At 40.0% G+C, this 25,251-nt stretch overlaps 1 protein-coding gene and 1 long non-coding RNA gene across 4 annotated transcripts in view; one reads left to right on the top strand and one right to left on the bottom strand.

Annotated features, from left to right (window-relative positions):
- The window catches only part of kank4 (KN motif and ankyrin repeat domains 4), a 93,284-nt gene extending 90,986 nt beyond the window's left edge, over positions 1-2,298 (top strand). For all 3 annotated transcript variants that reach the window (XM_030082490.1, XM_030082492.1, XM_030082489.1), the window contains exon 10: positions 1,909-2,298. In XM_030082490.1, the coding sequence (XP_029938350.1) occupies positions 1,909-2,022 (114 nt within the window). In that variant the 3' untranslated portion in view covers positions 2,023-2,298. The remainder of the gene's footprint in view (positions 1-1,908) is intronic.
- On the bottom strand, positions 1,000-23,508 carry LOC115381224 (uncharacterized). Its single transcript, XR_003930410.1, has 3 exons — positions 22,329-23,508; positions 16,100-16,109; positions 1,000-1,011 (listed from the first exon to the last, which is right to left on the bottom strand). It is a non-coding gene; the product is annotated as an uncharacterized LOC115381224 (long non-coding RNA).
- Positions 23,509-25,251: the final 1,743 nt, after the last annotated feature.

Below are 25,251 nucleotides of genomic sequence, written 5' to 3'. Positions count from 1 at the left end.
GAACCGCTAATCACAGGATAGGGTATCAGTATCTGATGGGGATTCAAGATCTGCTGTGATTTACTGTGAAACACACATATGATGCAAAATGGAGAAATAAGCAGCTCTGACAAGCCGCTCTAAATGATCTCCTTTTACATCAAGCAGTTTGTTTAACAAGTGGGCAAAGTTCACGACAAGTTTAACACAAACCGCTCACACTGCTGTGCTCCCCTGAGACGAGGGGTCTCCCTCGGCATGCTGCCGTGTCTGCTGTAATGTGTACTATCTTCTCTTTGATCAAAGGGAATGAAAACACCAAAACATTGCCGCTGATTACGGGCAGTGCTGTCAGACGGAAAAATTTACAGCTGCGTGATTTGATTGATGCCGCCGATTCTTTTTAGCCATGAAGAGACACGAGGAGGAGACTGCTGTCCACACAGACTGTCGGTGGGAGAAGGCTTGAATGCTTGATAGCTTCATGTGTTTGCACTGAAAATAATGTCACTGAGTGTTCCGAAACTAGGTTAAATTGTAGCTCTTGCTCTTTTTTTAGACATTAACAATGTTTCATTGATCTTTTACAGATAAGTTTTGACCGTATTGACTAAGTCTTTCAGTCATAGTGGGGCAAATTTGAATTTGAAGCATTTTCAAAGCAAAACAAATGTTTGTATTATAGTTCAACCACTGCACTAACTTTTAAAAGGTTTAGAAAATGTGTCTCTTGGTAAATTATTTGTTTTGGGAAAGACCTTTCTGTGTGTAGTTTGCATGTTCTTCCTGTGTATGCATGCATCTGCTTGGTGTACTTCAGTTTCTTCTCAAAACCTAAACACCTGCTTCTTTGGCTGATTAGTGATTAAATTGTGATGTGAGTGTGTGTGTCACTTTGGCTCAGCTCTGTGATGCAGTGGCAGTCTGTCCGAGGTCAACCGCACCATTACATTAAACGATGTTACTTTGGACACACTTCACCCCCTGTGACTCCAATATGATGCAAAATATGGATAAATGAAAATCTGCTATCTTTAATTCATGTGTAATTCAAATGTAGGCTGTTGGTTCTGTTATAAGCAGCACAACGCTGCCACCCTCAGGATCAGACTGGTCACTACATCTCGTTCACAAATGAGCCACAACATTACGGGTGAAGTTAATGACATGGACTTCTGTATCATGGCACCTTGTAACAGCCAATAACCCAATGTTATTACCTGTAAATACAATTTTAGCCATTTTCAATGTAATAAAGTGAACCATGCTTGTTAATAGTGCACTAGGATATTTACTCTATTATCTAAGTATTTAACAAACATTTAACAAAATAATCTAAAAAAGTTTTTACCTGAAGGAGTAATATTTAGAAAGGTATGTCAAAATGTAGTGCAGTGATAATACATAAATAGGACTGGGTTCCTTGGGAGCAAAAGCAAGCATTTGCTTTTTTTAAGTGTAAGTGCAGTGGATGGGTCGTCGCTGTAATCGTTCGTTTAGGATACACTGATGCACTTGCTCTCATTTAAGATCGAGAGTATCACAAATTCTTTACTATTCCTTTCTTACATTATTGCACAGTTACTGCATTGTTGACTTTATTAAATTCCAAAAGGACAAATGTATTACTCTACTAGCACTTATTACATTGTTGACCCTTGTTACATTATTGGTTGTTGTCTAGCAGTTAGATGGGTGCAAGTGAACTTTTTCCCCTCAAACTTGTTAAGAGAAGAAGAAAATGAGGAAGAGTGTGAGTTTTCATGGCTAGTCACACTGGATCCGAGCATCTTCACGTCATGTCACTGTCTATTAAAAGTGGCCGTAAGAAGGAAAGAGACATGAAACGGTGTATGGATCAGTCAATAGGGACAAATGTGGCTGTAAAGTTCCTGGCTGACATGTGGAATATTTCTCCTGTTTGCACAGAACGGCCAGACAGCTCGAGCAGTCGCTGAGGGATCCTCCCACCAAGACATTGTCGACCTGCTGAAGAACCACGGGCAGACCGCGGTCTCCGAGCCTGCCAAGGATCTCCTCTGAAACACAGTCCAGCACCCCCGACCCTTCAGATTACCACGATGCCACCATCCGCCAACGCAGGAGGAGGGAGAAGAAGCTGATGATGCCTCGGGAGACGTTCATGTGAGAGTCTGAACCACACTGAAACCTCTGAGTCGGAGCGATTCTTCCACCAACATGCCCTGTGGGTGTTTATGAAAATGCTGCATCAACCACTCAAGTGGACAAAGAGGGCCGGAGGGACTGGCGACAAGACATCGTCATGGCGACATGTGTGACTGACATGATAGAAAGTGGGACGAGGGAAGGGGGGTGGGGGGTGGGGGGGTGGGGTGGGGGGTGGGGGGGTGTACATATAGGAGAATGGCAAGTCGACAGAGAGACACTCTGCACTGCTGCTTCTTATCATCAAATAACTGTTAAAGCAAAATAATAAGCACATGATCTACCTTTTTCAACTATGACATTAATTCTATTTTTTATTTCAACTACATTGACATTGTTCTTTTCTTATGTGGACATAAGCCATTACTGAGAACATATTATATGAAGAATGTTATTCTAACAGATTATAATCGCACACAAACACAGAAATTGTATTTTCTACTGCACTTTTTTTTAATTGTGTTTGTGTACAGCAAATAGTACTTTGAAATATATGTGTCCAGATGAAATATATATATAAAAGGTGTTAACTAAGAGTTTGAAATAATAGACTAGAGATAGTTGTCAAACTTCCCATAATTCAGTGGATATTTGGGTGTGTTTCATGTGTTTATCACCATAGTAACCATGTTTTTCATCGAAAATCAGATGTTTTTGACAAATTGATGAAATTCAATGTTTTTGTTGGACGTGAATTGAACATTTTAATAACCTCACATAGGAAGAGATTGAAGAAAGTCTTCTCATAAGATTGTATTTAACAGGAAAGTGCTGCATGCAAACAGTCTCCCCCTACTGGCTGTCTTCTAATACTACACAGCAGTATGTTGTAATACTGTCTGTCCTCATGACTGAACATCATCATTCTTGTCTTCGTCCTTGAGTTTATATATAACGTATGCCTTGCTCGCCTGCTCGTTTCAGATCAAATCGTGTATGCAACTGCTACAAAATGCACAATGAATGTCAGGCTGGCTGTGACACATTCCAAGAAATAATCAACAAAACAAACATGTAGCAAGTTTAACTCTTCTGGCATGGATCGCAGGACTAACAGACTGTCAGTGGATGCATTTGGATAAGCGTGTGTGTGTGTGTGTGTGTGTGTGTGTGTGTGTGTGTGTGTGTGTGTGTGTGTGTGATCTCATGGTCTGATCACCTCATCTGTAAGAATGCCAGGACTGGTCGGTTGTCTTCTTGCCTGGGATGTTTCCGAACTGTGACCTGCCAGTCTGTCAGATCAGTCAATAAAAAGGGAGGTTTTGTTTTCGTGGACGGCCTCAGAAGCAATATCAGTGTCAATCAGAAACTCGTTAGCGTGAGCGTACTCGGTTTAGCCTTAATCAAGCAAGATAAGAGGTTTCCCAGGGAGTACAAGTCCTTATTTCCTTCTGTCCTGAACCTACACACATATTCCTATAACACACAGCAAAGCCGTGGGCTGATATAAGATGTTTACAATTCAACACTTCCTGCTTTGTAACTACTGCAGATGTCAAACACTTTGCAATGTTTACATATAAATTATATCTAAAAGAAAAAAAAAAGGTTCCAGTCGTTAAAACAAACCCAGGGTGGACTGTAAAGCAGAACACCGCTCAATTCAACAACTGCCATATGTGTGGTGTACGAGGATCCTGTGTGCATCTGTGCGCACAAGAGTTTCTACCAGTTATTTCTTAACAACAAATGAAACTTATCATCTTTTCTTATTGTTATTGGCTCTCAAATCTGAAGTTTTGTTTTCTATCCTAATAAAGTTGTGTTGTCGCTCTGCAGTGCTGTCTGAGCCTGGTCCAGTGGGGCTCTGGTCCTGCATGCTTTAATGACTTTGTGCTCAACTGAGGGCTCGGAGAGGACAAAAAAAGCTGCAACTCGAAATATTTTAATATTCTGACCTCAGCCCATCCGTAAAACATCTGTATTTTATAGGTTTATTACGCATAAGATGTTTTTCTTTTCTGTCTAATTTTACCTGAAAAATCTTCAAAGTTCAAAACATGAGATTTTTTTTTGATTTTCAATGAGACATCATTATTATTATCAGAATATATTTTATTAAAATTGATTTTTTTAATTTTTTACTTGATGTGTTCTGAGGATAGAAGTAACAGACATTCACAAGCATTCAGAGATATTCTGCTGGTTGAGTTGGATTCAGGTGTGCTGGAGCAGGGAGATGCAGTGAGTGTGCAGGGCCGCGGCCCTCCAGGACCGCGGCCCTGCAGGAGCACGGCGCTGCAGGAGCACGGCGCTGCACACCTGCCATGCTGCATTGCTGTCTATCAGCAGCTTCACCGCAGTGTGATCTGCCCACTCTGAGACATGCTGCCCCTCTCAAACGGAGCCAATCGCATCCACACTGAACTATTTCTTTGTACTCCCGTCATGTGTCGAGCCACAGTGCGGGTTTTCTTCACGTGACATCGGTCAAACTGAAGTGTAATTCACATCCGATTCAGCGTCTGTTCGTACGTTAAAAGAATAATTTAAAAAAAGAAAGTCTGAATGACTTCCCACATGTCACACAGAGAGAGGACGATCAGATCTGTGCTGTGAGACGTTTCTGGTGTATCTGGTCTTCCGTGCCTGCATATTATAAATCTTTATGGAAATCATATCTATATGTTTAATCCCACGTGACAGATGTAATAAGATTTCACATCTGGCTGAACACCAAAGAACTGAAATCAAATCTGTTTCACATTGGGTTAAATATATATTTATATATTTTATCTGTTCCTGTAAATCCAGCCAAATACATGTACATACAGTATTGTGAAAAGTATATAACAAGTATCGTCTGACAGTTTGCTCTAAAAATTATATGAAGTATTTATTCCAAATACTATATTTTTTACCATATAATATTACCAATGTATGCATGGACAAATACTCCAATGATTATGGTGGCGGGGAAATGTGGATGATTGAAAAGTGTACTGAGTGTTCCCTGATGATGTGATTACTCGACTTAACTCCGACTGGTTAAGTGGTCATAGTTAGTTGTGTGATTTGATGAGGTTGGTGACTGTCGCGTGTCTATTAAAAGCTACTTTTAACCTTTACAGGGGAAAAATTCATGGAGCAGATCCGACACTGGCCAAAAGCCCCTGCTGGGATTCAGAGTGTGTGCACATGACAGAGTCAAATGTAAAAACCTGTACCTCTCTGTAATATTTCTTGTACAACGGGCTTGTATGTTACAAACCAGAGAAGTACTTCTAAATAAAGATTTTAAAACCAGTCATGTTGTCCTCTGTTACTTCAGAAAGAAAACTTGAGCTATCAGATGGCGTTATGTAAAAGAGGGGTTTTTAGGATAGAATAACAGTATTTGTTTTTTCAATTTCCCATCATATTATAGCTACATTGGAATTTATCGTGTGCTTCCCTCTGTTAAAAATGCCTAAATTCATACATACACACACATGTGCAAATACACACATAGCATAACGGGCCAGTACACAAGTAAATAATTATCTGTACAAAGTTAAGAAAACATACATTATTCATACAGCGTTCAAAGTCACCCTTATTCCATCATTTCGCTTCATAAGTGGAGGAGAATTTCACATTCTTTATGCATAACATGAAAAATGTTCACTGTAAATTGAATGAATATTTCATGTTGTGTGTGTATCATGTGGGAATATTTCACATTGTCCATATGTCATGTATGAATATTGCACATCGTTCCGGTGGCACATGGGATTGTTTCATGCTTTTCTGCTATGATTTGGGAATGATTACTATCGTCCGTGTCATGTTGAAAAACACACATTGTAAAAGTATGATACTTTATACAATATTTCACATGGGCCTGATAATGTGTTGCCATATTGCTTATTGTTCACCTATCTTGTGAGAATATTTTACACTGTGCTTGTGTGATGCTGTAATATTGCAAAGTGGTCACAAAGTGTGAAAATATTGGAAAGGCTGGGTGTCAGTGGGGAGGTTAGAGTCTGCAGTTCAAATGACCTGCTGCAGCATTTTCTCTGGGCCAGGATAAACACTGTAATGGTGAACGGAGTCTCGCCTGAGCTGCTTCCATTCGTGTTTCTGTCACGGTCGAGTCTTTCTCAGCCGTCAGTCTGCCCCACCACAGTGGAGCAATGGTTGCAATGGGTCGACACATCAACGAGTCCAGAACAAGTTTTATTTTGTGTTGATCTTAAGCTTTTATTGATCAAGAAGGTTCCTGCTGATTTAGTTTTCAAGGCTTTTGGAGAAAGGCATAGAGATACCATGTGGCATGGTGTGAAAACAATTTAAAAGAAATCAATCCATTCATTTTCAAAACCAGTGGAAAGCAGTTATATTTTACTGAGGGGAAAACTATAATGAATGAATGAATGAATGAATAAAAAATGAATAAATAGTTTGACTCCAATCATGTTCCAACCTACAAATTGATCCCAATTCTGCTGAATGTTAATGCATCACCTAAAAAAATAAAGCAGTGTGTTTCTTTACATAAATCTAAAAATGTGCGTGAATCTGCGCTAGCAGCATAATGTTTCAAATATCGTAAATTTTCTCTTGGTTGTCAAAACAACAACAAAACAAAAACCACATGAATACCCTCATATTAGTAAAATGTGGATTGACCTACATTTTTCAGGACTAGACATTAATTCTATTTTAATTGTGAAGCTTCCCCAGTGTTTCTGAAGCATAGAGCAGGTTGGAGACCAAGTTTTACTCACAGTTTTATGCTGAAGTGGCCATCAGTGACCAGCAGATGGCGGTATAACAGTGTGTTATAACAGGTGAACATCCTGGGCACTATTCACTGGAGGGAAACTCCCATCCTTCCTAGAGCTTGTTTTTCATCATATCCAGGGGATTTTAGAGAGGACTCCAACCAAAGCGTGGTAGTGGTTTGCACTCACGCCTCACAGTGAGATGGCTGTGTGTTTAAGTTCAGGGTGAATATTTTAGTTTGGAGTTTGCATATTCTCCCTTTGCATGCACAGGGTTTTGTTTGGTTACTTTGAGGCTGTTTGGTGACCCCAGATTGCTTAGCGGTATAAATGAGATGGGCTGACGGGCTTGGGATGAAAAAAGCAGTGTTATAAAGCGGTGAACCTCAAATACTCTCTGAAATGAAGACAGTTCCTGCAGAAGAGCCGATTCACTAATATTGTAAATAAATCAATATTTTTCTGAAGTCATCTAGTTTCTACATGCTATGATATGACTGTTGAGAGACTGATTAGCATGTTTTTGTTTACTGAAGTTCCAAGACTTTGGTTTGAAACAACAGCCTGACACTAAACACACTCGAGGTACTTAATGAGACATTCCTCCTCTCATAAACATAAATGCAGTGAAATCATGGCTGCTGTTTACCGATGCTATTGCTAAAGCCAGCAGTCAACTCGATGCAGTGGTGCCAAGCTGTAGATGTTAATTTGGTCCCACTGTCTGATCAATAATCCCATAAAAGGCTGAATGAACTGTAGTTTGACCGTTTCATCTGTGAATGTGTGGCTATAAGCTGTTTCCCAGATTGGACTTATTGACTTTCATTTTTTGTTAATCCGTTTGGAGTCAGATAACACGTGAAGCCCTCCTGGCTGACTCAGCTTTGTTTAATGTGTGATTAGAAGTGAAGTTTATTTCAGAATTGATTTGATTGACTGACAGGTCAGCTGCTCCTGGCCCAAAATACATAAAATCAGGACACATGTGGGACAAGGTGATGTCCCAAACTCCATTATAGACAACCCAAAAATGTCTCTTAAAAAGTACAGTGTCAGCCCTTTTCAAAGTACAGATTTGAGTTTAATGCTATTTGCTTTTGTTGTTGTGAGCCTTGTTTTTGCCAGCTGGGCAGAATTATGTTGTGGTTTCGTGTTTAGTGAGACAGTGCAACCTTCAGTGGATAGATAATGAAAAACTGTGGAAAATATTGCTGCGAATTTGTTTTATACCATCTTTAAACTTGGCAGACCTTGTGCCAACCTGAACCCACTTTAAGTCTAGTTTTGGTCCATGGACCACATGTTTGACAACTGTGTAATCGTGTGTTGTAACTTTGAATGAATTTTGAGTCAGCTGTTAATGGTCAACTCAATACTGACAATACTGGCATTAAACACACAGTAACTACATTTTTAACTGACGCAAAACGGTATGGTTGTGTTGCGACAGCTGTCCTATAATTTCATGCAAAATACAGTAATTTTGAGCCGCTGGTATGACAGTCCTCCAGCATTCCCACCAGGCAGCGCTGGCTCGGTGAGAAAAGAGACATGAAGCAGCTTCACGTCCACAAAAAGCTACAAATGCTGAGTGCACCTAAATATCAGTAACAGTAAACAGGTCTCTCATTTTACAGTATTATAATAATAGTTATTTATCGACTTCTTCACCAGTGGAGGTACTTTACAACCTGTTATTCACGATAAGAGTTACAGCTGATGGAGACCTCAGTCGCTCTGCAGAGATCCCTTTACACTGGTTGCAGTCCTGTTATTTGCAACAGACTGTTTATGTAGGTAGATATCTTAGTGCCATTCAAATTATTTTTTAAAGGTAGTTGTTGACACTAGAGAGGTTGCACCTTCTTCTTTTGCTTTCAGTCTGACTTTGAGACCATTGTTTCATATTCGGGCGGATAGTTACAACCACAAACTTCTGTTGTGTAATTGACTTGTAACACTTTTTTTTTTTTTTTACTTCTTGAGCAGATGCTAGGTTGCCTGGAAAAACATGCATAAGTCCTGGGCTGGCAAATGAAATGCCGTGGAAGATCATTCCTCTTTTCAATTTATCTTGTATTTTGGTTAAAAGTCAGTTAAAAGAATCTAAATCTGGATTCGAAGAAGCAAATTCACATGCAGCACTTGAAAAAGTAGTTAAAACCAGCACATTGAACGAATATATGTAAGTTTATACTTCATTCTGCTCCTTTTCATTCATGATTTTGGAAACTTCTGTTTTGTTGTGTTCATAATAACTGTGAGAGGAATTGATTAAATCTTCATTTGCAATGCAAGCCCAAGGCATTGGTTATCAATGAACAAATTATTTTATTATGCTATGAAGGCTTCCCAGGGCGAATAGATCGTGTGCAAATGTGACAGCTAACAACAGGCCTATTGATAAAAGCTTCGGTCAAGACGACTACAGTGAGAGTCACAGTTCAGAGACGTACTGAGGCCCAAACCTGCTGCTCACACAGAATGAACTGCTCTGACTTTGTGAAATTATAAGAGAAATCTGAAAGAGCTGAGTTACATTTTACCACGAAAAAACTCTGAACGCCCTCTCATCTTAAAAGAGCTCACTTCTGACCTCAGTTTTGAACATTTTTTACTGTGGTTTTTAACAGCCTTCAATAATATTTGGGATATGATAAACATGAAAACCAATATCGCCATAAGTCACCCAACTTCCCTCTACTTCTTAAATACACACACGGTTGCTGTGCTTCAGGTAAAACAGGAGACGATTCTCTCAGCAAAGAAATTAAAGAGCACAGCTGAGGCAAAAAAAAAAAAAAAAAAAAAAAGTCGATATGTTGTTTATCTCCCATCGTTCCTGTTTGTAAAGGTGTTTCCACTCAGTAAAATTAAACTCAATGATCTTCGTCATTCCTCGACAATCAGTTCTCTGTGAAGCACCGCAGACTTCTCTGCCTCCAGTTTGTGGTAGTTGGTGTAATGAACAATTAGGAGTGTCAATCATTAGATAACCTGCATCATTACAGCTTGATTTCCTCGGGGAGCTCGTCTATGTGGAAACAACTGCTATCATCCAGTGTCACAGCGTACCATTTTCACAGTATTTTCTAGGCAGAAATCTGAGTTTTGAGACTCAGCTTGAAACTCTTTTCCAATTTTGGTAATTAGTACTTTCAGTTTTAACCTTGGATCATTCATTGATTGACCTTTAAGTAGGTTTTCATAAAATATTTGTATTTTAAAATCATTGAGACATTGCAAGGGAAACAGTTTCACTTCTGAAGAACAAACATCTCCACTATGTTTTTGTTTTTCAGTTTCAGTTTTATGGCTTTTACACTCACAGCTTTATAGACAAAGAGAGGTTTTAAAATGAATTAACTACATTACAACTTATCTTCCGGCTAGCAGGATTTAAACAAAAACAAAAATAAAAACAAAACAAACAAAAAAACAAACAAACAGGGAAAAAGAACCATGCATCCACATTATAGAAATTAAGGTGTAGTGCATTTGTTCAGTCACAGACTGGATTCACCAGCTTGTCTCACATTTGTAGCAGGAGCTCTTCAACCCAAAACACAGTAATGTTGAAGAACTGTAAGATAATTAAAGTTGAAAAAATAAAACTGGGTAAAAGTTTTCATTTGTCTAATTTTTTTTTTTCCTACAAAAAAGAACTCAGTCATTCTCATCATACCGGGCAGTGGAGTGCAGAGGTTAGAGAAGAGGCTTCGGTTCACAGGTTCAAATCCCACTGCTGACGGGCCTCCAGCAGCTTGCTGTGCACTGCGGTGGCCCTCCGCTCCGCTTGTAGGTGTAGTTAAGGATGATTATGAACAAGATCAATTAAACGCAGAGAAATAATTTCCCCAGGAGGAATCAATAGTGTGTTTATTTGTTTCTTTCTCGTTCACATTAGGTGGACAATCCACATGCGGCTCAAGGAAAAAAAGTGAGATAATGAACAGAGCTGCAGAAACTACTAAAAAATAAAATGGATATTGATTACTCGCGTCTGTGAATAGATCGCTACCACTTTTTATATTCACCACATAATGGGCGTGTATAAAATATGCTACATACATGATGAAATAAACCTAATTGGGACGATTTGATTGATTGAAGCAGACTGGAAATGTATTTATCCTGGAAACAGATGGCTGTGTCACAAACTGGGAGGAGGGAAGAGATTTGCTCTGAACTGAAGTGGAGGATGTGAGAGTTGTTCCAGCTGCAATAATTTCACGTGCATGTAGGCACGTAAATACATGCACAAAAACAGAAAGTCAAATTTTAGCACATGGACACATGCAGGCACACACACGCACACTGTTCCCATTGAGCAGATAGCAGAAGAGGATAATGAGTAGAAATAATGTTCTCTCCTCATCAGCTCCTGTATGGAAGTCAGGGGATTATAAGGATGAGGCTTAACAAGCAGCCAGCGAATCAGACCACCCTCACCTGTCCCAGCAGGTAGCAGCTTTTAATTAGGCACATTTATCACAATGCAGCTCCTGGAAACAAAAGGGAAAATTGTTTGCATCCGTGTTGTGGTGCAACTGCACCATGAATGAATGAATGTGCTGCTGTTGATGAGTGGCGAAGCGTTGCAAAGAAGAAAGCATGTTGGAGGGGGGGCATCGCAGGGTGTGAGGTGTGAGCCTATTACCGGCATCATGAGGCGCAGTGTATAGATGCCCTCAGACTCAACTCACTGTGAGCCTCAGTATCATCCAATTAAAGTGATGTAAATGTTCATATTGGTGTGTGTGTGTGTGTGTGTGTGTGTGTGTGTGTCTGAACTCACAGGCTTTCTTATTTACATTATGAATGTGTGTGACTATAATCCCCCTCATCTCTAGATCTCCCTCATTCATGCACATGCGCTTTTTTGGCGTGATGTTTGTAGGGCCATCCTCTTGACGTGATGAACTTCATCAAATTCTAATACCTCCTGTCAAAGCTCAGGGTCAAACTGTAGTCCTGACTTTGTTACTTTAATCTTAGCCGAAATTTAACCTTTGCCAGGAGACTACACACACACACACACACACACACACACACACACACACACACACACACGCACACACCATCACTTGACATTAGCGACTGTCTGATCGTTTAGGTCTGAAGTCGCATCCTAACCTTAAATAAATGGAATTTGTGGGTCACAGCGTGATCTTGGCTTTCAGACCCCAAGAGCACTTCACAAAACGTGCGCACAAGGCTGGGATGTGCCGACAATGCAGGGAAAGAACATTGTAATAAATGTAAGTGCACACGTGCACACACACACACACACACACACACACACACACACACAGACACACAAAACATGCAAGTGCTCCTAATTTGAATTGCAGATGTTTTTGTGGCCTCTCTGTCTGTGCCAGCTCCGCGATGATGAGTCGTCCTCGTTAGCATGGAGACTTTTAGCTGTAATTATCTAGTAATGGCACTTAGCCCATCAACTCCTCCTCTAGCGTGTCCCAGTGTGCACGCACACGCACACGCACGCACACACACACACACACACACACACACACACACACACACACACACACACACACACATACACACACAAACCCGCACATGCGTGCTGGCATGTGGCTCGCCAGACAGACGTATGTACACATACAGCTGGGAGGAAATCCATGAATACAGACAAAGAGATGCTCACAAACAGTGACAGGCAAACATGAATTGCTGCACACAGAATTAAACAAAAATCCACAGACAAGAGCTCTAAAAATGTCGAGAAGGGACACACAAACAAACACACATGAGCGCACATACAGTGTCATATCACTGCTCCCCTGTCTGCCCCCGTGGCTAATCTGTGCAACTTATTATCCAGGAGATAATAGGAACTGTCAGCCGTGAGGCAGAGCGGGGAAGGAGACAGAGGCAGAGGGGCGGCCGTGTGCTCGCTGCATTTTTAAACAGAAACACACTTTAACGCCATAAGTTTATGAGGTCAGATGTGGCATATTGAGCGCTTCTTTCACAAAGTACAAACACCTTACCACCACAACAAATGCAATGCTTTAAAAGAAAAAGAAAAAAAAAAAAGAGGAGGAGCGGAACTGCTGATGGAGGTAAAATGAAATGGACCAGGAGAGACGAGGAGTGAGAGACAGAAGGAAAGGAAGAATGACGGGGAAAAGCTGATGCAATTGGAAAGCCCTGAAATGCAAGTCTTTTTTTTTTTTTACAATCAGGTTTTATTGCATGGGTTGTGAAAGACTTCGATTGTTAATTTTGTGAAATTGTTCTCACACAGGAACACCATAAAGCTGCTCCTTAGAGGCAGCCCAGATACAGGGGACTGTAATGAGACGGAGGGAGAAATAATGGAAGAGGAAAAGAGGAGACAATAATGTGGAATGATTAGATGGGAGTTACTGCATCAGAACATAAGCACAGACGCTGCAGGCTGGGTTTTACAGAAAATGCCCGTTCCAAGAATCAAATGCGAGCTCATCTCACCTGGATGGAAAGAAGGAAGCAGATAAGCGGCTTGTTTGTGTGAAGGATGGCTAAGAGGTGCAGTGCACTGCTGTCAGAAAGTCCATGTTCAAAATCAGGTCTTCATCTGTCGCCATGTTTGCCCGTTGAGTGTGAAGGGAGAACATGCAGTCTCCCGGAGACAGCATCAACAAAACTAACCTGTCCAGCTGACTGCTAAATGCTCCGCAAAGCCTGCAAGGGGGAAACTGTTGATTTGGGTGATAAATCTTTGTCTCCACTTTTCACAATTTGAATGTTTAATATTTTGATGTAATTTTGAAAACCTTCATCCCGAGCAATGCAACATGTCTGCCGTGCATTTTAGTTTGAAAAGATGATTAGAAACTGCAGACAGATAACATCACTACAGACACTGTGTGTGAGTGCCTGAAGAAAAGCAGCAGTTATGCTGAAATGTAAAAAGACCGTCCACAGATCAGAGGCGTTTTCATTACTAAATGGATTTTAAAGAACTGTGGGTAAAATAATGCCAGAAAGAACGGCTCTCCACGGAGGCTGAGGAGGGGGTGGCAGGATGAGAGCATTGAGGTCAGCTTCCATCGTTCCCATCTTCAACCATGAGTGGAGTTGTCATGTCAGGAACAGAAAATATTTTATTCATTTCTAAGTCACAGGTGGAGAGAGTTTTTTTTTTTTTTTTGCATTCAACCACCTGGATGCCCTGCTAACTCCAAATGTTAACTAATAGAGTCTGACAACAAGCCCACTTAGCAGAGAAGGAGAAAATACATGGAGGGAAGAAGAAGTGAGAAAGATGGGGAGTGGCAGGCTGAACCGCCACAGCAGTGAGTGGACTGTTAAAGAAACTTTCACGCCACTATGCAGTTGTGTAGCAATATCAGTCTTTTCTGTCTTGGTGTGAGTTTGGAAGATTTTGTTCAGTTTAATGATTTCCACAGTGGAAATGTGCTTTATTTGTCATTTGGAAAGGTGCAAAACTCAAACCTCAGGTGTTGACATGCCAGCTTGTGCTGGATTAGTGATAAGCTATTTAATTGTTTGGCATCTTCCCACTGTCTGCCTCTGACTGGAAACGGCCCGAGTCTCCACTGGAAACCTTTCCCCAGGACGGTAACTGCAGCTCGCTTTCCTGCAACTGGTTTGACTTCCAATGCCACTTAACAAGGAGGGGCAGAGCCAAGCAGACGGCGCCTCCATCAGCATGGAGAGAAACAAACGATTTAGCAACGCCTCTGCTGTGGTCCAGACCAGTAAGTTGGTAAATAAGACCTAAGTGTAACTGCTGCAGCAAACAGCAATGATAGCAGTGTGTATTCTTTATTTTTAAACCCTGGATCAGAGGGTGCTCATGCTGAAGTCTGAGTGAAACAGTGCCTATGATGCTAATGCTAAACCCCTGGATAGTGTACTAAAGCTAAGTCAAAATACGCTGATGCCGTGTCCAAAGCTTCAGAGACTAATTCTATCCTTACTTATTCACAGTGTGCTAATGCTGGAATATTACTCAAACTGTGCACAAAGGGTCACAAACTTCGCTCTGCGTTGATGTTGAAAATGCCAAACTCTTGTCATCGAGATGTGATAATTCTGCGGTATGAATCACGTGGTGGAAATGTTGAACATAGAGTCAGAATTCGCGGTAACACTTTACTTGAAGCCCCCCTGCATAACACATTATAAGTACATTCATAAAGCATTATAATGCCATTATAACACATGTAGCTATAGTTATAAACATTCATAGATGATCACAATGCCAGGACCTTACCCTAACCCTAACCCTAACCCTAATCCTAACCCTAATCCTATGCTGTATAGTGCTGTATAGTGAGTTATAAAGCATTGTGATCATGTTTTAGTGTTTATAACTACTTATAATGTGTTATGCAGGGGGGCTTCAAGTAAAGTGTTACCGAATTCGCTAATGCGACATGTCGGTCACAGAGTGCTAATGATAAACCGAAACAAAATGTGTTTGTACTAAACACTGAGTCCGAGGTGAACAGTGTTTATGCTGAGGCCTCTGGTCCAGAGTGTGCCGATGCTACACTGATAAACGGGGAAAGTGCGTCAGCAGCCTCCAGGAGGCATCAGGTGGCGAGGGTTCGAGCGTTGAGCGCTCCAGACATCCAGCTGGTCCCGGTTCTGGTCTCCGGAGGTACGCCGCCAAAACATTCTTTAGAGGGTAGTAATCCAAATTAATTAAGAATATACCAAGAAGTGATTAAGAGGAGTGAATATTAATTAAGAAAAAATTACAAATGTGGAGCTTCACAATTAGTGAGGTGCATTTTTAAGATAACATAATTAAACCTTTTAATAGGCCAGAGTAATAGCTGAAAAAGATGAAAACAGGGAAAATAATGATAAATGCTGGCGAGACTATAGTAAGACATCAGAAAGGGCAAAATAGTTAAAATCTGTTTAAAGGAAGAAAAGACTTGAAGGAAATCATTGCAGAGGTAAGGTCTCAGAAAATAAAACTAAAAGGAAAATCTCTATAAATATAATTAATACTACAGTAACCGTATGAGAAAAGGAAAATGTAAAAAAAAAAAAAATCACTTAAAATGGTAAAAATGATGACATTTTCTTTAACTGGGAGTAATAATACATTACTAACCATGAATGGTGAAAATCACTCTATGCTGAGGTTTGGTCATATATACTGACTTATGAGTGATAGATCAATACGTCAAGCAGCATGTCATGGGTTTTGGGGATATATTCAGCCATACTAACAAAGTACTACCTGTCTCCAAGTCAAGAATAAAACCATTTTAACATGCCAAACATAGAACTCTTCTCTAAAACACCACTGAGACATTTATCTATTTACTAAGTTCACAGAACTGTTTCGGTCCATTGAGTTGACTGGAATTTGTCCAAAAAAGAATTTTCATTAAAACAAAAAACAACAACATTTTCTGACCTTGTCGTGGCTTGACATTTTATTTCTGCTTTCACATTTAAGTAATTAACTTTTTAGCGTATGTATTACTTTACAGTAAAACCTAACTTTTAGCTGACTCACATGTTCAGGTGTTTCCAGTCAGGCACTCAGCCTGAACGTAGAGGGAGAGGTGAGGGACCTTCTCTACCTGCACTGACATCTCTGTGGACTAGTTTTATTCTGGTTTTGCTACCTGAGAAATGATTTGAAACACCTGTCCTGCTTTCTGCATGAGACAAGTGCAGATATTTACTGTTTCCATTAAACTCCACACTCAGCGTTCTCCATGGCGCCGTCTTTATGCACGCTCTTCTTTTATGCATTGTCGCTGCACCAGAAAACACATCCCTTACTTTCAGTTTGGGGAGTGTTATGCAAATAAAACGATCAGTATGCTAAAATGTCGATCTCCCGAGTTTGAAAAACAGAAAAACAAAAGAGAGAGGGAAAAAGAGATTGGCTCAGAAATCCATTTTCCTCCACTTGCTCCAGTAAGAGGGCCATGTCCCTCACTGGGTGTACTGACAGGCATATCATGCAGAGCTCATTGGCAATTTTAAAATGAACATTTTTTTTCTAAAATCTGAATTTCAAGTGAAAAGTAGTTGTTTCTGTATTCTTTTTTGTGTGAAATTGTGCTAACTTAACACAGATAATACAGCACAAAGTTTTGACAAAGTGAGTGAGCAATAATAACAGGGAAGACAATGGAAAGGCAATGAGCTTATCTGTATGCTCCTGGACGTTAAACAAGACAAGACTATGTTACTGAAATAGTTTTAACCTCAACAGTACCACCAGCTTTTCATTTACTGTTTTTTTAGAAGCATAAATCAAAATCAGTCAGTCAGATGTTGAAATCATGAGAAAGGAGAAAAAAACCCATTTTGCAGTATAATTTCAAGAACTGATCTGTGAATTTGTTCCTCAGCTGTTTACTGTCTCTGTTGCAGTCAGCCTTCTTCATCACGTTAACAGTTGCTCTCCTTTTCTTCTGTACTTTTTGAGTTTCTCACACAGTCTGAACTGTGTCTGCTGCTCTCTTCCTGTTTTCTGCTGCACATTTTATAGTTTTTAAATCATATTCTGTTGTGCAGCCTTTTCATTGCTGGTTTTGCTTGGTCTGTCAGCCGTATACGGTTGTAATGGAGGTTTTCCTGTGGTGCTGTAGCAGCATTGTGTTGTCATACAGATGGGATATGGTGTATATTGGTATATAAAAGTCACATGGTGGCGTTGTTCACGATCCCCAGTGCCATGCCATATCTCCCTACTCCCAACTTCAGAAAGAAATAATGGACAATGATCAAATCCATCACATCCAGCATAAGTCTGGGGAAATGGAGAACCCATATCTTCAAATCAGAAATTCCTTTAAAGGCATTGTAATTGCTTCTAAAATAAGAACATGCGGCCAACATTAAGGTTAGAAGTTAACAGTATCTCACTCTGATCGGGAGGACAAAAGCATACATACACAGTAGGATTTGTACCATGAGTAACAAAATAAATCTAACAACTTTTTGTATTTGGATTGTAAAAGATCAGCTAAGATAAGATTTTGAAACTAAAACAGCATGGCAGATTTTGATGGTTTTAAAACCAGAATAAAAAAAAAAAAGAAAAACAAAGAAGAAATGCTTTGGATGGATGCTCTGGCCATAGCTTAAGAAATACAAGATGTAAAACACAACCTCTCACATCCTAATCCCATTCGGTTCATCTCATCTTCAATGAGCTCCCTGAGCCGCCCTGACTCCCGTGACGCTGGATGAGACGACAGCTGAAGGCACGGGCAGACTCCAATCTTCAATGAAGAGCAAAAGCCGCCCTGGAACAGCATGTAGGTCAAAGAAGCTCCATATCCAGAGCCAACTGCGCCTGCTGGCTCATCCATCAGTCCAGCCATGCAGTGTCACGCCTCGCCACTCCCCGGGGAGCGCACATCTCCCCTTATCTCATGTCACAGTCGGTACATTTCACTTTGTCGGTGCTCACCTGTGCTGTAACCCGTCTCATCTTCGTCTGCGATGGAGACCGAGTGATGCACGCAGAGTAAATACACATACATAACCTTTATTCATCTGTCGTCCAAGAGAAGTTTGAAGTTCATCTTCAAATGTCAGGCCCCGAGCGGAGGAGTCCTTCATTACATGGAATGTTTGACATATGAATGAATTGTGTTGATTAAACAATAATGAGCAGCATTTCAAATAAATTAGTTTATCAGATCACTTGTTCAGAGGAGGACTAGATTAACTGGGACTGAACAAGATTAACTCTCCGCCATTATCTCCCAAATGGAGTCAGAAAGAAATGAATGACAATGGCAGGAAGAGCTTTCAGCTATTAAGCTCTTCTTAGTGGAGCCAGCTCCCACCTTCAATTAGGGAGGCTGACACTGGCTCTCTTTTCATGATCAGCCTTAAAACTTCAATATTTGATAAAGTTCACAGTTCAGGCTGGCCCAGGTGACATTCTTTTAGGTAATCTTTTCTAGGTTTAGGCTGCTGGGAGACTCATAATTGTCCAGAGATTCCGTCCTTGCCCCACTCTCCATATGTCACCATAAATTAACATGATGTGTCTCTCTCCTGCTCCTTACCAGTCCCAGAATCTCTGACAATGGAAACTGAAATTTTGACCCAAGCTCCTGCTTCTATCAGCTCTGCAGAAAATGCATTAGTTTGTCATCTGATAACAAACTTGCTTCTTTCTGTCCCTTTACCTATTGTTCTCTCTTTATATCCTCTAACTTCATATCTCCAGGCTGAGGTTCTTCTGTTTACTCTCCATATGCTTCCATATGCTTGTTCATGTATGATTGTTGGTTTTTCTCCCAATAAAAGTGTCAGAAGATGGCAATGAGACTGAACAGGATCAAGTGCAGGTCTGCCTCGAGACTTGAACCTGCACCTACGGATTTCCGGTGCGATGCACCGACAAACTTTTATAAGGCAACCTGTACCTTTAACACTACATTTAAATAAAATGTGACTCTGTGGCAAAATGCACCAGCGCCCAAATGTTTTAATGAATTTTTTGATTTTTGTTTTTTGTGAGTTGGGTGAGTGAACTGTTCTTCCAACTGGACGCAATCACTGTTAGGAACTGTTAGAGGGACTCTAATCACACACACACACACACACACACACACACACACACACACACACACACACACACACACACACACACACACACACACACACACACACACACACACACACACACACACACACACACACACACACACACACACTTGAATATTATGAGTTGAGTTTCAGTGTTGTGGCTGCAAATGGCTGTTCATAATCTTTTAATTACAGTGCCATATTTTCTGAACTGGACAATGAAGTTTAATAGAAGACATAAATGTACACTCTGAGGTAATTACATCAACCATGAAAATAATTAATATGCAGCATCAGCTTACAGTGAAAATGAATTTTGTTGAACTGGTCTTTAACTGATAACATCTATAACGCTGCACAAACAGCTTGTCAAGATTTGTCATACAGACAAAGAAAAAGGGAGAAAACCTGATTTTACTACCTTCAAAGCAGAAATAAACAGTGTGTGAGTTGGCTGATTTTGTTATGGGACATATCTGCTATTAGTATCTACCTAACAAAGAAAAACACTAATGCAGGATAACTTCAGCCTTGGCTGTTTCCATATCCTATTATCTCACATGTCTCACCGCCTGAGTTAAAAGAAAAAGTAAATCAGAAATGATAAAATAATCTGTTTGAATAAATTATTGCAGATTAAATTCAAACAATCTAAATAACCTGAACTCCCTTGAAAAGGCGATCAGACGCAACAGGTATTTTCTTCATTCGACAGTGTGTTTTATGAGAGGGAAAGAACAAGAGTGACAAACAAAATGAAAATTATTGGTATGTAATAAAAAAAAAGTAATCTTTGGATTTAGTCTTCTATTGTGATTTAAAATGTAATAGTGTTTGTTCTGTACCAGTGTTGTGCAGGTTTCTGAAGCTCAGTGCATACATGGAATGAAAATAAAAAAGAGAGGCATGATTGAAAAAAAAAATGTTTTCCTTTTCAGTGTCTCTTAATGTGCTCATACGGGTATTGAAAGCAATAGTTTTATTAACTGAAAGAAACAACAACAAAATTTAACATTCGCAAATATTTTTCCCATCTAGTGAACAAGAACATTAACGTATAAAATGCTCAACAATCATGAAACACTTTTTTAAAATAAAATGAGTGAAGCACCAAACTAACTGTGTTACTTAATTGATAACAGTACTCAGTGTTACTTTTGCTTAAACTTAGCTGACAATTTCTGACTTTACATTTCCTACCTACACACTAAACAATGTTGGGTTACTTTGTTAACCCAATCGCTGGGATGTGAAATCGGTAACCCAATTTGGGCTGTTATAATGCGTTTGGAGTTATTTATTGCAACTCATGTGTTGGGTTAGAGTCCATCAGACCCAACATAGATTTTCAAACTCAGCACATGGGTTGCTTTGACCACTGTTGGGTTGTCAACGGGTCCAAAGAAATTCAAAATGAATACTTTAAGCATTGTTTACAAGTGTGTCATTGCATACTGTATTGTTTGCATGACCAAGTATAGATTGAATTTTAAAAAAGTATGAAAATTAGCTGTTTACAAGATATGCATATTGTATTAATTTCTCTAAGATTCAACATGGCCGCACGGTGACGCAGTGGTTAGCGCTCTTGCCTCACAGCAAGAAGGTCCTGTTCAAGTACCAGCTGGGACTCTGGGACATTTCTGTGTGGAGTTTGCATGTTCTCCCTGTGTGTGTATGGGTTCCCTCTGGGTACTCCGGCTTCCTCCCACGGACCTGCATGCATGTCAGGTTAATTGGTCACCCTAAATTGCCCCTAGCTGTGAGTGGTTGTTTGTCTATACGTGTCAGACTGATGACCTGTCTGAGGTGTACCCCATCCTCGCTTGCAGCAGCTGGAATCGGCACCTGCAACATGCAACCCTGAAAAGGAGAAGCGGCATAGAAAATGGATGGATGAATCAACACTTTTTGGAAGATTGTGTAGTTGAATTAACACAGAATTGTAGTTATTTTTACCCAGAATTTGGGCACAGCCAGTGTATATGGTAAAATTGACCCAGGGCTGAAATGAATTTGATGCAACATTTGGGTTAAAAATGAGCTCAATATTCAACCCAATCACATGGTAGACTCAACCCGAGGCTGAAATTTATTTGACCCAATGATTAGATTAAATTTGTGAACCCATCTGTTGGGTTAAAAAGACCAACCCATTTTGTTGGGTTAAAATAACTACTGTTGGGCTGGTCCAATATTGATTGGACCAGCAATCTGTTAACTGTTGGGTTAAAAAAGAAACTAATTTGGGTTTTTGTTTACCATTCATTTTTTAGGGTGTACACTTCTAACTTGGTTTTTTATCATATTTTAGATGTCATTTTTTTTTAAATGATTAAAGAACCAATTATTTGTTCCAGTGAGATGTAATTTTGTGAAGCCGTGTCACTGAGGTGTCAAATAAAAATCATTTGTTTTCAGCAGGTAAACACAGAAGACATCTTGTGCGTGAACAAACACAACGAAGACGCGTCAGAGGTTGGGCAGTTTTTATAAATTTAATATATCAATATATAGAGATATTTATCAACAGCTTGATTTCATAGAAACGTGAGTGAGACCATTTTGGCATACAGTACAGATATTCCATGTAAGTACAGAAGTCGCTAGTTTTTAAAGTCCCCCACCCCCGCACCCCCCCGCCATGTTAAACCCCCGTGCCGTCCCACAGACACAAAACACAGAGAAACGGAAAGAGTAAAAGTATACAGGAGCACAAAACAAGGCACCAATAAATTAAAATGATAACACCCCCCCTCTTATTTTTTTTCAACACACAACAAAATTAAAGTCAATGGAATTAAATACAGTATGAACACTAAAATCTGCAACGCTGTTAAAAAGCAAAAAAATAAACAAACAAAAAAACAAAACAAAAATAACAAAACAAAAATGGAAACAATCTAATGAAACAGACAGAGGGAAAGTAAAATAGAAACACTTTGGCAGATTATTAATTTTTAGTTACAATCAAGTAGTAAAGAAATCCAGTGTTCTTGTGTACAAATAAATTCATATATAGTCTACACTCCTTTTTACCCCAGAAGTTTATGTACATCTTTTTTTTTCTCTTTACAAGGTACATTTAAAACATTATCAAAAAGTTTTTTTGCAGTATGAAAACGCACTATTTACAAGTCATGATTCAAAACCATTGGACTGTACCACTGGGACACCCCCACCCCTCCCTCTCCCCTTTGTTTCCTCCCCTACTAAGAACGTTATCTCTTTACACAGTGCAGAAGGCTTCTTGAAAAGTTTTGTGCAACAAACAGCGTAAAAAATGCCTGTCGTATGGCTGAGGAATGGACACAACCCCCAAATGGTTTTTTGAGATTTCCTTGCAGGAGATGGCACAACAGCAACATTTTGAGGAAATGCAGGTGGACATCTTTCGGCAAAACAAACGGAAACAAAGAAAGAAAAGTATCCTGGATCTAGGTATTTCTCATATTTGCAGGAAGTATTTCCAGCTTCAAAACCTGTTAAAATGTCCAAAGTCCATGACGACAATCCTTTTTTTAATCAAAATGTTGCCCCTGTACATCATCGTCCTCACCTTTAAAAAAGATTTACACAAACATATTTCACAACCACCCGGACACATAGTCTTCTTCCCCTCAACCTTCATTTTACACTGACTGGTAGAAAAATGTAGGCGACTGAACACTGCCCTTCAAGTAATCAAACATCAAGTAGATCAAATATGAAACTGGGAATGATTCGGTGAGGAAAGAGAGAAAAAGAGAGCAACATCTACACCTTACAGTCCAAAAAACCCACATGATAAAAAACAGGAACCAGTTGATCGAGGAAAGTCACAAGGTCAACGAGGGCTAAACGCCAGCCGAGTCACTGAGGGTTTTTTTTTTCCACAGTCCGAAAATGAAGCTGGAGGTGGGCGGCGGGGAGGCTGCGTCTCCTGGCTGAGCACAATTGTTCTCAGGTTTGCTGGTTCACATTTGGGAAGGGCGTCTTTTTGTGTCTTTTTCCTTGTTATTTTAGGGTTCCAGGTTAAATTCACTCCAGTGTTTTTTCCACAGTTCTTCCAGTGTGTGTGTGTGTGTGTGTGTGTGTGTGTGTGTGTGGGTCTGTCTACCCAGAGACTGAGAGCCCTTGCCAATGAAGAGATGTTGATGGCTGGGATGAAAATGAGAGGGCAAGAGGATGAATGTGCACACAAACTTTACCCTCCAGGCTGAAGATTCAGAGGTAAAAAAATAGAACCAGGAAGAAACAAGGTGGAGTCTGCATCTGATGGAACATACGAGGTGGAAATGGTTGTGAGTGGCATTTAGAGAGCGTTACAAGAGAAAGTTTGGAGCAAGAGAGTTTGGTTAAAGCAGCATGGATCAGACTTTCTACAAGTGCAGAGAGGAAACAGCAGTCAAAAAAGGGAGCACAAATCCAGAACACTAAAGATAACGTGCAGTTAGCAGATAATGGGCTTTCCGAGCTGTGCTGAAAATGTGCAACTATTCTTTATAAAATGAAATGGACATCAGAATTAGTTATATATTACTTAACAGATACAACTATATCTATTAAAATGAAGGTGTTAAATATTGACTGTAAAAAGTCTAGACAATGCTTTTGGGAAACCCCAAAACACTTTTACCTACAGCTGTTAGTCTAACAAGCTCATGCACAAGTGCTCCTAAAATACCTTTTTATAAAACTCTGAAAAAAAGTACATCCCCAGTTTTTGTGCAATGTGTTAATGGATTTTTCCCCCATTTTTTCTTTTCTTTTCTTTCTTTTTTTTTTTTAATTTTTGCTAAACGGATCGTAAGTATTTTCACATTCTCTTCTTTTCTGGAAAACAGTGTCAGAGACCTCAGGGTTGTTTTTAGTCTGCATCCAATAATAATGTATTTTCATCTCATCCTATAATCGCTAAAGGTATATTTAATAATCTTTTAAAAATTTCTTATTTTCTTGAGTAAACACACAAGTAAGGCTGTTTTTAAAATTTGGGTTGTCTACTCAGTAGTGTGTAACACGCCTATATCACAAGTGGCTACTGATTACCAATGAATACAGGATCAGATCCTCTGGTTTCTCGACATTCTACGCAACTAATATTGCATCCTTCCAAATACACATTTTCAAAGAAACGACTTCTTTTCCAGCGCTGCATATTGCATGTTGCACATACTTCTCCAAAGCAGGCTGTACTGAGTTTACACTGAGAAAACCAAACACAATATTGCACGAAAAGCAGACCTAGACTCAGACAGACTTTGCTATGTAACTCAGCATTTGCAGCTGATTAAACCATCATGTATAGGTAACAAAATGTGACCTTTCCAGCATGAGGCAGAGGGCTCAAACTGGCTGCTACAGCTGCAGCTGGGCGGGCTTTGCTCGACGTACAGCAATGCTCAGGTGACTAAATGATCGCTGTAAATATGGAAGGAGATCTATAGAAAGCGTACGGTTACAGCACGCCTTTCAATATGAAGGGATTATCAACGACAAAAAAAAGTGGACTTCCTCTTGTGTAGTCCTGAGCAGCGGGCAGCTCTCCAAGTGACCACCAGTGGACCACCCAGTCTGTCTTCGCACAGTAGCTATAATAACTTTCCCACAATGCCACGCTCAGGGACCTCAATAAATAAGCAATTTATTTTCCTAACTGCAAACCCTCGGCATGGAACTCCATTAGACCTGAAGCAAAAAGTGGACATGAGAGAAAGTGTAGGGAGCGCGGGGTTCAATCCCGTCATGGGGTCTACGATTTATTTAATCTTAAAGTCACAAAGATGTGTGACCTGCAGGGTCTTTCTTGAAGCTCGACATCATT

This window comes from Salarias fasciatus, chromosome 23 (assembly GCF_902148845.1).
Source record: "Salarias fasciatus chromosome 23, fSalaFa1.1, whole genome shotgun sequence".
NCBI classification, from domain to species: Eukaryota; Metazoa; Chordata; class Actinopteri; order Blenniiformes; family Blenniidae; genus Salarias; species Salarias fasciatus.
The sequence above is the reverse complement of the archived record's forward strand: the minus strand, read 5'-3'. Positions and strand labels throughout refer to the sequence as shown.